The sequence below is a fragment of the Labeo rohita genome, chromosome 5, assembly GCF_022985175.1.
Source record: "Labeo rohita strain BAU-BD-2019 chromosome 5, IGBB_LRoh.1.0, whole genome shotgun sequence".
Taxonomy (NCBI): domain Eukaryota; kingdom Metazoa; phylum Chordata; class Actinopteri; order Cypriniformes; family Cyprinidae; genus Labeo; species Labeo rohita.
In genome coordinates, this window is record NC_066873.1 from 25568925 (window position 1) to 25584264 (window position 15340).

The 15340-nt window shown below is 35.7% G+C and overlaps 1 protein-coding gene across 3 annotated transcripts in view; it reads left to right on the forward strand.

Annotated features, from left to right (window-relative positions):
• Nucleotides 1-15340, forward strand: part of fibcd1b (fibrinogen C domain containing 1b) — an 84905-nt gene that overhangs the window by 35309 nt on the left and 34256 nt on the right. For all 3 annotated transcript variants that reach the window (XM_051110994.1, XM_051110995.1, XM_051110996.1), the window contains 2 exons: nt 4145-4304; nt 6388-6524. In XM_051110994.1, coding sequence (XP_050966951.1) covers nt 4145-4304; nt 6388-6524 — 297 coding nt within the window. The remainder of the gene's footprint in view (nt 1-4144; nt 4305-6387; nt 6525-15340) is intronic.

A 15340-nucleotide genomic window follows, 5' to 3' on the forward strand; every position in this document is an offset into this window, starting at 1 on the left:
AGCAGGATATAGCTCCACCTCCCCCTTAGAGAGTAAATGGCATCACCTATAAAAGTGAGAAATATTGGCGAGGAGTGAAAGCGTTGAGCTCTGTGTGAATCTATTTTCGCTCTAGTGGCATTTTAGCTTCAGCGACTATTCTGTTTACACTCTGCCATTAAAGGAAGTAATTCTGCACTATCAATCAACTCAGTATTACAACCGTCTCACTGATATAACCCTGGAAAAGCCCTTAAGCTAAAGGTTACTTCCTTTGGGCATTACACTGTTAGTGCACTAGCGAGTGTGCGTGTTTGCGTCATGTGCAAGTGTTTGAGGTGTCAAATCAACCATGATCTATAGGGTTCAGTGCGTTAATAGTCAAGGGTCCCAAAGAACATCATTCATTGTGGTACAGTGTGTTAGTAATGATCCTGTCTGTTTTTCTGTCCCATGAGAGGAGGTGGACTGACTTGACTCTTAAATTCCTAAAAATCGACATCAGGTCAAATCAACCTGATAGAGCAGGGATGGCCAATGTCAGTTCTGGAGAGTCGAAGTCCTGCAGAGTTTTGCTCCAACCTTGATTAAAACTCACCTGCTTTACAGCAGAGGTTGTCTTAAAGGAGAAGTTCACTCCCAAAACAAAAATTTACAGATAATTTACTCACCCCCTTGTCATCCAAGATGTTCGTGTCTTTCTTTCTTCAGCCGATAAGAAATTATGTTTCTTGAGGAAAAAAAATCAGGAATTACCTGCATTAATGGACTTCTGTGGTGCTCCCAAGTTTGAACATCCAAAATGCAGTTTAAATGCAGTTTCAAATTGCTCTCAACGATCCCAGCCGAGGAAGAAGGGTCTTATCTTCAATACGGTCAATACAGTTAGGGTATGTCGAAAAATTCCAATCTCGTTTTCTTCCCTAACTTAAAAATTGACATTCATTACTGCAGAAGTACCGACCCAGTGATTACAAAGTGATGCAAACCAGATCAAATGCCCTTTACAAAAAAAAGGGTAAAACAGCAATGTAGGATGGTTTCGATGTTGAAGAAGAAAACGAGACATACCCTAACTGTATTGACCCCAAATTACAAGACGATGACAAGACGAGCATTTGAGGTTAAAAAGTATATAAACTGTCAATTTGTTTTGAAAATGACACATCATTTTGCTAGATAAGACCCTTCTCCCTTGGCTGGGATTGTTTAGAGCCATTTGAAGCTGCATTTAAACTGCATTTTGGAAGTTCAAACTCATAGACACCACTGATACAAGCAATACATCATTCGAATCTGTAGAGGGTCTGCTTTTATTTGTATACACTCATACTAACAGCAAATCCCTGTGCTTTTATAAAATAATGAAAACAGACAGGGTGCGCTCTCTGCCTTCTCCGTCTCTGTCATCTCTCTTCACAGACACATAAATGAAACAACCTAAATCTCAGTGATTACATGACTCACAGAAATAATAAGTATATGTATAGAAAGCTTGAAATGTGTACTTTTAAATAAACCAATTCAATTCGAAAACAAATATTCTCTGATTAAGTAATCCGTATGAAAGTTAGAAGAGGTACAGTTTCTCCTCTATTACCTCATTATAGTTAATATTGCAAATAGGTGTGTCTTACCATATTATTTTAATGTATTGTCTTAGTGCATATTGCAAACAGTTTTACCATTTTACCATAGAGAATCTACTTTATTACCAAATATTCAATGAATTCCACATAAATCTTATATGTGAACCTCAGCAAAGTAATTTACATGCACTACTATTCAAAAGTTTCATCAGTAAGATTTTATTTTTGAAAGAAATGACCATGTTTATTTGGCAAGGTTGCGTTAAATGAATCAAAAGTAATAGTAAGACATTTATAATGTTATGAAACATTGCTATTTCAAAGAAATGCTGTTTTTATGAGCTTTCTAGTCCTGGAAAATGTATCACAGTTTCCAGAAAAATACAAGTAGCACAACTATTTTCAACATTGATAGTAAGATTTTATTATTATTATTATTATTATTATTATTATTATTATTATTATTATTATTATTATTATTATTATTATTTATTTTATTTTATTATTATTATTTTTTTAAGAAATTAATGCTTTTATTCTGCAGGGATGCATTAAATTGATTAAAAGTGACAGCAAATACTTTTGTATGGTTGCACAAAAAATATTTATTTCAAATAATTGTTGTTCTTTTTAACTTTATATCTATATATATCTATATAACTTTAAAGATCTATTTTTGGGCATTTTTTGCCTTTGTTGTGATAGGAAAGAACTGACAGGAAGCGAAGTGGGAGAGAGAGGGGGGTGGGATTGGGAAAGGTCCTCGAGTCGGGATTCGAACATGGGACGCCCAAGTGGTGCTGACTATATCCTTTTTTTAATAATTATTTAATACATATGGTTTTAAGCAGCACAACTGTTTCCAACATTGATAATAATAAGAAATGTTTCTTGAGGCATAAATCAGCTTATTAAAATGATTTCTGAAGGATCATGTGACACTGAAGACTGGAGTAATGGCAGCCGAAAATTCAGCTTTGTCATCACAGTAATAAATTGCATTTTACAATATATGGCATTTGCAATAGAAAACAGTTATTTTAAGTTTAAATGAAAATATTTTTGATCGTATAAACGCAGCCTTGGTTAGCATAAGAGACTTTCAAACACATTCAAAAATTCATACTAACCTCAAACTCAGTAATAATATTTAAATTATTTACGTGCCATGGATTACTCAAAACCATGTTTAGTTTGTGATTATGCTAATTTCATATTTTGTTTAGAAAAAAAAAATGCTAAAGGATTTAGTTTTTTAATTCAGTAGTGGGTATATCCAAACATTTGACATTTATGTCCAAACAGTTGTGCTTCTTATATTTTTTTTTAGAAACTGGAATAGAAGCAGCATTTATTTGAAACAGTAATCAGGTCGATTTGACCTGGTCTCATTCCTTCAAAATACTGCACAAAATGTATTGACAAGGATGGGAAAACGTGTATGAGATGTAGCATAGTTTTAGAATTTATGTTCATAGCTCGTCAGTTGCATGTTCATTGCAGTATGCATAGACAGTGTAAGTCCTGTTCAAATTTGTACTTGTCCTTTAAAGATCACTGTAGGACACATTGTTGAGCTGCAGGCGAGGACAGGACATTCATTCATTATGTTGAATGTGCCTCACAAACAATGAAACAAGCACAAACTCATGCTTACAGGAACACAGAGGGTTTTCTATCTAAAATGGGTCAGATCTCCTAAGTTTATGGGGGAAAGGCACACATACATACGTCAGTGTGTGTGTTTCTTTCAATAGTCTTATTTCTAGGTAGACAAGCAATAGCAGATTCAGCTCACTGCCTCAAGCAGAAAATCACACCGTAAATCTGGCACAAAGACCTTTACAGCTCTATTGCATGTCAAGCATTTGAGCCGAAATGACAGCTAGCCTTATGGAACCTGTCTCCCAGACTGATTCTGCCTTCTCATGGGCTACACGCGATTTTATTTTCAGTCGACAATAAGCAGCTCACATCAGTGGTTCAAAGCGTTCTATACATCCTGGAAATGAACTTATAGAGTTCCCATAAGTTAACACTATCAAAGATTTACACTTGGCACAAGAATTGTTTTCGGTTGTGCTGCAGGGCTGCAACTGAACATTTTGCTGTCCGAGTCACTAAACTGAATCTCAGTATAGAAGAGGCTGCATAATATACACAATGGCTGCTGCAGTGTAGTTTTGAGCAGTGGAGCCTTGTAGATTTATCTTGAGATACTAAAGACTAAATATAGCTATAGATGAGGTCCAGAATGTGGTCACTGTCATTCCAGACCTGAACCAGACTTTCATTCTTCTGTGGAACACAAAAGTGTTTAATGAAAGTCAATAGGGTTTTTATTTTCTACATTCTTTATATTATTCTTTTGTGTTCTGTAGAAGACAAAAGTCATACAGGTTTAAGTACATAATGACAGAATTTTTATTTCCCTTTAAAAATTCAAGTATATTACAAGCTGCACATCATCCGCATTGATGTGATTCACTGCACATGTCTGTTGCCATCTTTTTCTGGCCAGTTGCCTTGTTAGCTCATGCTGTCTTTGTAATAGCTTGTTTGTGTATGTGTTGCAGCTGCTGTCCGAGAGCCAGATTAACATGGTGAAGGTTGTCAACTCTGTGAGCGATGCTCTAAACGCCATGCAGAAGGAAACGGGAGGTCTGAAAGCCAGGGTGAAAGCTGACCTGCAGAGGGCACCAGTAAGAGGAGTTCGCCTTAAAGGCTGTGCTAATGGTAAGGGATCTAGCCTGCCAGTGTTTAACGTGGGTTTTACCTCTCTGTCCATTGTCCATTTGCTCCACTATTCCTTTTTTAAAAAGTTTGGGGTTGTTAAGATTTTATTATGCTCACTGCTTTTTCTGATTAGTTCACTTCCAGAACAAAAATGTACAGATAATTTACTTACCCCCTTGTCATCCAAGATGTTCATGTCTTTCTTTCTTCAGTAGTACAGAAATTATGTTTTTTGAGGAAAACATGCCAGGATTCCTCTCCATATAATGGATTTTTATGGTGCCCCAGAGTGTACTTCCAAAATGCAGTTTAAATACAGCTTCAAAGGGCTCTAAACATTTCCAGCCGAAGAATAAGGGTCTTATCTAGGGAAACGATCGGTTATTTCTTTAAAAAAAATGTACGGTTTATATACTTTTTAATCTCTAATGCCGTCTTGTCTTGGTCTGCGTGAACTCTGTTTTTTCTAGTTCAAGACAGGGTAGGTTGAAAAACTCCCATTTCATTTTCTCCTCCAACTTCAAAATCGCTGTTTTACCTTTTTTTTTGTAAAGGGTATTTGATCTTGTTTGCATCACTTTGTAAACACTGGGTTGGTACTTCTGCAGCGATTTAGGACGATTTTGAAGTTGGAGGAGAAAATGAGATGGAAAAAACAGAGTTCACACAGACCCAGACAAGATGAGCGTTTAAGGTTAAAAAGTATATAAATTGTAGTTTTTTTTAGAAAATAACCAATCGTTTCGTTAGATAAGACACTTTTTCCTCGGCTGCGATCAAGCCCTTTGAAGCTGCATTTAAACTGCATTTTGGAAGTTCAAACTCAGGGGCACCATAGAAGTCCATTATATGGAGAGGAATTTGTTTTGTAAACAATGGGTCGGTGCTTCCTCCTACGTCACACATGACCTTTCCAACATGACTACGTAATGTGCAAAGTCCAGCTAGTGCAAGACAAGCATTTGTGGTTAAAAACTATATAAATTGTTATTATTATTATTTTTTAAGTATTTATTTCTTACTAACCCCAGACTTCTTAATGGTAGTGTGTGTTTCATTTTTAATTCACATGTCCTTGATCCCTCTAAGCATCCATCCATCCCTGTCTTCATCCCAAGTAATCCAGATTTTTATTGACATCCATCTCTTCTGAGAACCATTTAGTTTTATTTGCATGCAGTATATGCACTGCTAATATTTCATTATATTATAGTGACTAGTGACAAGTTCTTTTTTGAAGGCTCTTAAAAGCTTAATGGACTTTTTTCCCTGTCATGTTTTTGACATCACAGTTAATGATAATTGCTAGTGAGGAGTCGAATTCAGAAAAGCATAGTAGCATACAGCTCTTACTATTTCCTTTGGCTCCAGAGTGATCAGTCACGTGGCATTTTTCTCTCAGGTTACTGGCTTTGAAAGTTCTATGGTCCGGTGAGCAAAGATTCCGATGCAGATCATGTACTCTGACATCAACTCAGAATCACAAGCACTTTGGTCCCCCGAGCAGAGGTGCTCTGATCCTCCTCTCACTGTTGACTCATTGATTCTCAATCCGAAGAACATCAGACAATTTCACAGAAAACCGTGTTTAAAAAGCGCACATAACTATTGTCTTTTTTTGTGCCCCCGCTGATCTGAATTCTCATTAGACGAGTCGCTGGAAGCCGAAGGAAAGTGTCTATGCTTAAATTGTGCTCTCGGGAGGTCTAATGTGTCTGAAAGCATTTTACCACTTTACTTTTAAGGCCCTGATGTGTCTGCCGGAGCCACAGGTGTGGCTTGTAATGAACCTCGGTATGGAGCAGACACTTGTATGCAAGTGTGTGCCAGCGAAGGGGAGAGTGTTTTCTATAATCAGGGAAAAGGATCGGTCTTTTGGGAACAGAGACCAGTAAACTGAGAAGCACCAGCTGCCTTGGAAAAACCTGTGCAAAATCATGTTGGCTAACCTATAGCAATATTCCTTTGGTCATTAAATTAGCCTTGGCCTAGTTTAGCCATGTGCTATCTTGTAACCATCCGGTGATCTAGTCTTTGTGGTTTTTGTGTTTGACTCTCTCTCTTTCTTTCTCTCTCTTTCAAGGCTCTCGTCCACGGGACTGTAGTGATATATATGCTAGCGGTCAGAGAGAAGATGGCATCTACTCTGTTTTTCCCACTCATTACCCTGCTGGCTTTCAGGTCTACTGTGATATGAGTACAGACGGAGGTGGCTGGACGGTGAGTCATATTACCACACATGCGTATTTGTTTGAGTGAGTTCGTAGTATTACGCACTTTCTGAAGAGTGATTCATTGGTATTGGTGGTATCACACCAAAGTTAGGCTATTATTTAAATTTAAATGGGAATGAAATAGGGAAAAAGGAGAAAAAATGAATGTGGTTCACTCACCTTCATCTAGTTCTGAACCATGACTTACTTTCTTCTGTGTAACACAAAAGATGTTTTGAAATCAATTAGTCTAGTCTGTTTTCAGTTAATGATTGGATCACTGTAGCTTGCCAGTCATCCAATAAATCGCAATAAGCTTTATGCTTTATTACTTTGTCTCAGATTTCAAATTCTGTCCATTTTATTGTAGTATTCAAACACTAAATGCCATTTGCTGCTTTAACTAGGAGTGATAGATGTAGCATCTCAGTTCAAGAAAAATGCCAATGAAATGATCCTCTCCTCCACTTTAATACCAGTTTCAGCATGAAATAAACATGAATAAACATCTGAAGGTATGTTAACAGAAAGAGTGCAACTTATAAAATCCATATCCTGTCTCATATGATTGCTCAATGAGTGTTTCCACCGTGCAAAGATGTCAATATGACAACTTGCAAACAGTGTCACGTAGCATCACATTTACCCCAGAAAAGACATATTCGTTGGACAGAGAGGTGCATTTTGCCGCATATACACACCATATAACATTGTTATTTTGTGACATTATAATTTTTTACTGTTCTTCAGTATTTAATTTATGTTTAAATTAGGGCTGTCAAACAATTAATCACATAGAAAATAAAAGTTTGAGTTTGCCTAATATATGTGTGTGTACTGTGTATAAATATATATATATATATATATATATATATATATATATATATATATCAAACTTTTGTTTTGTATGCAATTAATCTCAGTTAATCATTTGACAGCCCTAGTTTAAATAAATACATCAAGTTTTCATGACAGCCTCCATTTAAATGCTTATATTTCAAAAATGGATTGGAGTAGAAATATAAATTTGTAATTGTAACAAAAACTCAGTTAATTTTAATCTTCAATATTATAGTAATGTAGTACCAACTCTTATATTTTACAGAATTAGTTAAGGTTGTTTTTTTTTTCCTTTAGAAAATTTGTCATGTTCTGTACCTGTTATATATCCAAAACAATCAATATTGAATCGAATCAAAATCAAATCAAAAGCTTGTGAGTCAAAATCGAATCGAATTGTGAAATTTGTGTCAAAACCCAGCTCTGTTCACTATATCTCTGAAGAATTGCTGAAGAAATAAAATTACACAGGTTTGGAATGATGTATATGAGTACATGACAGGAGTTTCTTTTTTGGGTGAACTATCCGTTTACCATTGTGCACAGATTTCTCAAGCCAAAAAAGATCATTATTTATTTAATCCATCACATTTCAAGCTGTCTGGCTTGCCTTTCCCTCTATTTTAAATCTAATTTTAAAACCCAGATTGGGGTAGGCTAAAAGCACAAAAAAAGCCAAATGTACTTTTGATATCATATCAAATTTTATGCATCTAATCTCCCCAAACAACCGTACTCTAGCACTAATCCACTGTCTGCTTCAGTAATGACATGTAGATATACTGCTATGTTTATTGAGGTTCTTCACAGAATGAGGCTCAAAGTTGCTGTCATATTTAGCTGCTTAATATGATGAAACGTATTGTGAAAGCACTTAGTGAGATTGATATCATGATGACAACGATATGATTCTGATGCTGAGGGTTGTTATTCTGATTACTCTGGGTTTGGAGATTGTCTATCCACCGGGGTCTTCCTGTGTACGATTGAATCCTGCCGACTACAGAGGCCATTCTTTTCTGAGCTTTTCCTCAGGGATCAATAACATCTGCATGCACATCCATCAATCAGTATACCGAAGCACATTCTGAAGTCATCCATCTATATGTGAATATGCACAGCTCACAGAACTGGAGAATATGAAACATTATGTTTTTTGAGGACGTGAGAGAGAAACAATCGGAAAGACAGTTGTGGCAGCAGTACAGATGGTTTCTCTGTGCCCCATTCCAGCAATCATTAAGTGCGCATGAGCATATTGAGTGTACTGTATATGGAAGAGAGTAAATCAATGACATCATAGAGGCTGTTGATAGAATGAGAGAGATAGAAAGAGTTGAGAGGAAATGGCTTGAGGCAAAAGAGGGTGCATGCAGTCTGTCAGGCTATTAGTTCTTCATAACTGTCCCACTTTCTGTTGCTCAAGAGATTGTTGCAACTAGGAAAGAAGACACCCACAGTCATATTGTGTTGTGTGTGTGGGTTGAGAAGGGGGTTGTACTGGTGTGGTGTTTGTGCATATTGAGGGGAGACTAATGAAAAAAAGAAATGAGCCAAAGAGGCAAAGAACAAGAAGAGCCAATGTAGAGATTTAGATACACTACCTTTCAAAGGTCTGGGGTCAGGTCGGCACGGGTGGCCTTGTTGGTAGCGCGCTAACATGTAGTGCTGTTGTGCTTTGAGCGTCCCGAGTTTGAGTCCCAGGTCACGGAGCTTTCCCGATCCCATCCCCCCTTTCTCTCTCCCACTTTGCTTCCTGTCCTGTCATAATAAGGTAAAAGCGTCAAAAATAAATCAAACAAAAAGTTTGGGGTCACTTCTGTGGTGGTCAGGGCACATTAAATTGATCAAAAGCAACAGTGAAGATGTTTATAAAATTGCTAAATATTTATATTAAAAAAGCTTTTTTTTTTGACTTTAGATCACCAGGGAATCCTGAATCTCCCCCCAACAAATCCAGTCATAAGTAGCATTGGTATATTTGTAGCAATAGCCAAAAATACATTGTATGGGTCAAAGTTATTGATTTTTCTTTTATGCCAAAAATCATTAGGATATTAATTAAAGATCATGTTCCATGAAGAAATTTCCTACCGTAAATATATAAAAACTTAATTTTTGATTAGTAATATACATTGCTAAGAACTTTATTTGGACAACTTTAAAGTTGATTTTATCAATAGTTTTATTTCTTTTATTTTTTTGCATCCTCAGATTCCAGATTTTCATATTGTTTTATCTCAGCCAAATATGGTCCTATCCTAACAAAGCTTATTTATTTAGTTTTCAAATGATGTATAAATCTTAATTAAAAAAATGTACCCTTATGACTGGTTTTGTGGCTCAGGGTCAAGCATGTTAAACTGTTTTTAACTGTTTTTAACTTTCTCATAACAGAATGATTTCTGAAGAATCATATGACACTGAAGACTGTAGTAATGGCTAATGAAAGTTCAGCTTTGTCATCACAGGAATAAATTACTTTTTAAAATATATTAAAATATAAAACAGTTATTTTATTGCTAATTTAATCAAATAAAGGCAGCCTTAATAAGAGGCTCCTTTCAAAAACATTGAAAAATTTCACAAACCCTAAAATTTTCAGTGGTATTGTTAAAGCAGAATAGGAGTATTTTCACTCATGGTATCAGACTTTTGGACATCAATTTTGAAAGTCAATTTATTAAATAAAAAAGAAGAAGAAGAAGAAAGAAATGCTCAAGAGAAAATAAGGCTTTAGTTTTGATATGAAAGGTGGCTTCAAAATAGCAGCCCGACCCAAATAACGTTAATTTCTTTCAATTGTCAACAACAGAAAAAATATGTATGCAATAAAGTGACAATTTAAACATTTTCCTAAAGTGCTCTCACCTAGACACTGAAATTAAAGTCAGTTATGTATGATCTAAGATGGCTATTTTATTCTCTCAACTCATAATGACCTTTATTTCCATTCCCGGTTTTCGTTTACAGTAAGTCTGAATACATCTTTTGTCTAGTTAACTGTGTGTGTATGCGGATATGAGCCATAATTGCGGGCTTGATCTGCAGCTTTTGTTCCAGCACTATCATTCGTGATTTTCAGTACAAAAATGGGTCATCCTTTTTCAATGCTTTAAGCTTAAACAGCCCTCCAAAACACACACTGCCTTCCTATTACAGACTGCACATCCACAGCCACTACACTGGAAGTTTAGGATGAATTCCACCCATTCAGATCCATTTTTTGGACATCTAGTAATTGATTGCATCTGTTAGCACTGTCCAGATGACGTAGCTTACAGTGAAGTGTACCACCGCGATGACAAATTGAAAATGAAATAGAAGAATTTATAGACTGAGCCACTTTGAGCCTGTGCAGTGACCTACAGCTTTGCCTTAATATCAAAATGAGACCTTTCAATCCTCTTGTTGTTTACTATGTATTTCCTGCCCCTTGTCCTTTTTTGCCTCTTGTTTTCATTTCGGCAGGGAGCATGACAGAAAAGAGAAAACACTTCTTTCTGCCAGACACCCTGAGCTCCTATAAATAGGAATGACACTTTTTTTCCTCAGCATTAATGCTAAACAGAGAGAGAGAGAGAAAAGGTGGAGAGATGCAGGGAGGGACATAGATGTTTCTGCTACTCTGATATTTCTCTGGGTAAAGCCAAGCATAACATTACATGGCCATGCACACACACACACCTAAGGCTTTGACAGATGAAAGAATAGAGGTATCAGTCAAGGAAAATGTTTCATATCTTCTCTTTTGACTCGATCATGCATTACAGGCTTATTCTATATGGTAGTTTCTTTCTCCCTAGTTACTCTTTCTTTCATACACACATGCAAGCACACATCTATGCATTCATGCATGCACAAAAACCACAGAAGCTCACGCGCATTATCACCTGTGGTGGCGATATTCTGTATTCCGTTCCTGACCTGCGCTCTGCCCCGAGATAATGTATTCCACTATTATTATTTTATCTGCTAAAAGGAGAGGACTAAAAATGAGCACTCTATAAATCATTTATGGGAGCAGATCTATTAGAGTGCTACGTGATCTGGCATTATCAAATGGTGCTTTTATCAAAAGTACCCACAACTCCTCTCTGAAATATTAAAAAAGCACTAAGACCTGAAATGTAAAAGTTTTAGATTGAAACTCAATTTGTGGACTCACTCGGGGGGGAGAGGGGACTTGGAATGCAAGTTGTTTTTCTTCTCTTTCTGGAAAAAATGGTTTTCAATGTCTTGCTTTTTCGTATTGCTCATTCATGTTTAATATCTCGGTTGTATATTTCCAAATGCGTGTTTTTAAATAATTGCGCAGGGCGAAGGCTGTGCCATTGATTTGTAGCTGTGATTGGATAAAGTAAGCCTCTATTTTTGTAACACGGTACATGGTGTAAGATTTATGTTATGAGATGAAATGAAGGGTTAGAATTCTAGACGTTGAGAAATTGAGACATATGGACATAGAAAATAAAGCATAGCAGGAGGGAAATGTCAGACCATTGATTTATTGTATTATTTTTAACTGGAAAAGATTGTGCAGACTTGACCTTTTGGAAATGACCATCTTTAATGGTAGATAAGTGTGTATGTGTGGTGTGAGCTGTTAAATGAAGCATTTTGTCTTGTTGGGAGTACGCACATAAAAACACCCCTACCAAAAACAGAATCAAGCGTTACATTTTACAATAAAGTTCTGGATATAAATATTAGTGAATGTATTAGGCAGCATGAACAAACAATGAACAGAGGTCCTTATTAGGGTTTTAATGTTTTCCTTTTTTTTAATTGGTTTATTAGTAATTTAGTATGGAAGATCGGTTCTGCCACCGAATAAAAAAAATAAAAAAAGGTAATTGAGACATTTTGTCTCACAGTTCGGACTTTTTTCCCACAATTGCAAGTTTACGTTTTGCAATTCTGACTTTTTTTTTAATTACGTGATACAAACGTGCAATTCTTTTTTTTTTTTTCTCAGAATTGTGAGAAATAAACTTACAATTGCGAGAAATAAAGAAAAAATTGTGTATATATCTCACAATTCTTGCCATAAAAAAACACTGAACAGTGGTTTTTTTTTTTTTTTTTTTTTTTACTTATTTTTTTTTTATTTGGTTTATTAGTAATTTACTATGGAAGACTGTTTTTGCCACTGAATGAAAAATAGGTAATTGTGACTTTTTTCTCATAGTTGGAAGTTTCACAATTTCACAATTCGGACCTTTTTTCTCAGCATTACGTGATACAAACATGCAATTCTGACTTTTTTTCTCAGAACTGCATGATAGAAACTTGCAATTCTGACTTTTTTTCTCAGAATTGTGTCATATAAACTTACAACTGCAAGTTCTAAAGTCAGAATAGCAAGATATAAAGTCAGAATTGTGGAATATAAACTTGCAATTTCCGGAAATGAAGTCAAAATTGTGTTTATATCTTGCAATTCTGACCATGAAAAGCAACAAACAGTGGTTCATGTGTTTGTTTTTTCTTACTTTTTTAAAAATTGGTTTATTAGTAATTTACTATGTAAGACTACATACCAGTAAATAAATTTAAAAATAAAAAAAAGGTAATTATGACTTTTTATCTCACAATTCTGATTTTTTCTCAAAATTGCGTGATACAAACTTGCAATTCTGCAGTTCTAAGAATTGTGAGATATAAACGCACACTTAAAGTTCTAAAGTCAAAATAACAAGATATAAAGTCAGAATTGTGGAATATAAACTTGCAATTGCAAGAAATAAAGTCAAAGTTGTATTTATACCTCACAATTCTGACTTTATTTCTCAGAGACTTTATTATTCAGAGTGTGAGTTTTCTTCTCATTATTGTGAATTTATATCATGACAACTTTATAACTTGCAACTGGAGTATATATCACACAATTAAAAAAAAAGTCACACAATTTTGAGGGAAACTGTGAGACAAAAAAGGTGCAGTTACCTTTTTTTTTTTTTTTTTTTTTCAGCAGCAGAAAGGGCTTCCATAATTTACAGCAATTTTAATTTTTTTAATGTAGCCTACCTTTTGTATTTTTAATTAAGAACTGTTTATGTTAACTATTATTATTGTTGTTGTTAATTTACAGCATTTATTAAGTTAACATTAGGATTAGTTAATGTAAAAGGTTAATATATATAATGTAATAAGGTTATTATTTTTCATTTATTTATCTTGTTTAATTTTAATTTATAAATATAGCCTACTATTTTTCAGTCATAGTCTAGTTAACTCACAATGCATGTTAAAGCTAGCTTGTACAGTTTTTCAGTTGTACATGTATTTGTATATGTAGAAATCACGGTTACATTTATTATTGCATTAATTAATGTTAATGTATACTACCTTTTAGTAAAGTGTTACTGAATCAGTTTACACTGATAAAAAAGTGTTACTGAATCAGTTTTACACCGGTACACTACCACTCTATCTCTCTCTCTCTCCCTCTCTCTCTCTCTCTCTCACACACACACACACACACACACACACACACGCACGCACATTCTCTGTCTTGCTGTGAGATATCCATAGTAATGATGGCCAATGACAGTCTCTAAATCTTCAGATTAAGCATCAAACATGATTCTGCCTTTCTCAATTGATCACTCTATAGTAATCCAGTAATTCCCCTGTCCAGAGCAGAAAAAGAAAGATGGTTAAGGAGAACAGAGGGAGACAGACAGAGCGATAAATGGTAAGAATCGACGACAGAGAAAAAGGAGAACACAGGAACAAGTATAGAGGAGTAAGCAGACTGAGAACAAAAGAGTGCCTTTTAAGCCCCAGCTTCATAAGTGTGCTGAAACAGCATATGTTTCCCATCCCTGCCGGCTGCGTTCTCACACTTCCCTGCGAATGTGATCTTGTCAGAGAAACATTAAGCTGTATCTCTATAGCCATCATTTCCTTGCCGCATTCATTTATTCTCCTTTTGTATCTGTCTGGATCTCTCTTTCTCTCTCTCGCCTTCATAGCATGAGTTGTTAGTGGCAATGACTATTGCCATCCTGATTAAAACCAGACATCTGTTTTGAGTGTCTTGTAGACAGGGGATCCTGCCCTCGTGATGCAATCAGCCTCACTGCCAACCACAGATTAAACACTGACCGTGGCATACTGTGGAAAACCGGAAAGCCTGTTTAAGCTTATCTGCTTGTGTTTTTGTGTGTCGAGGTCTCCACACACTTACAGAGTGCTGTAGATGATAATGTACAGTCAGGTGTCACCATCTCAAAATAAACTCCGGATCAAGAGGATTATTTTGCAATAATGGCCAACTAATTACAAGCCAGGGACATCATGCACTTTTGTTTTGAGTCCTGGCTCACTTGGTGGCATTTCAAATCTATCTGTCTTTTCTTTCTGCCTCTTCACATTCAAATTTAAATTGTATTTTTACATGTTTTCTGCTTCAGTTTAAATGTAATTCAAATTCAGAAGCTGAATTAAGAGGCATGCTGATTTCACAACCCTGTTAGCCACATAGAAATCTTGATTGATTGATTAATTGATCATGGAACCCTGTATATGCGCAGGGGAAAAGCAAACCGAAGTTGTGAATGTAACTTATGTGCAAAATTGGAATATTGCAAGAAATAATTGTGAATTAGTTTCCATCTAACGAGTCAAAGAGATACAAATTTTCACTTCCTGATAAACTGGCTCTAAATTTCACTAAGAAAAGAAGGAAAGAAGAGAAGCCACTGAATATTATACTTTTCATATACAACAAATTGCTTGCGGCTCAAAGCGAGCAGATGAATCACAATAAAAGGTTCTGGGAGGCAATTATGCAGAAATACTTTGACGACAGACTTTGCTCAGGCATGTTGGAATGACCGTAACATTTCAAATGCTGTGCAACAAGATAGGTCCACTGGTTAGTCAGGTTATGCCGTCTCACAGCACAAAGTCACATGACTTTTTTGATGCACACAGAGGGATTTATTTGGCAAATGCATTCCCATCTCCCATTAC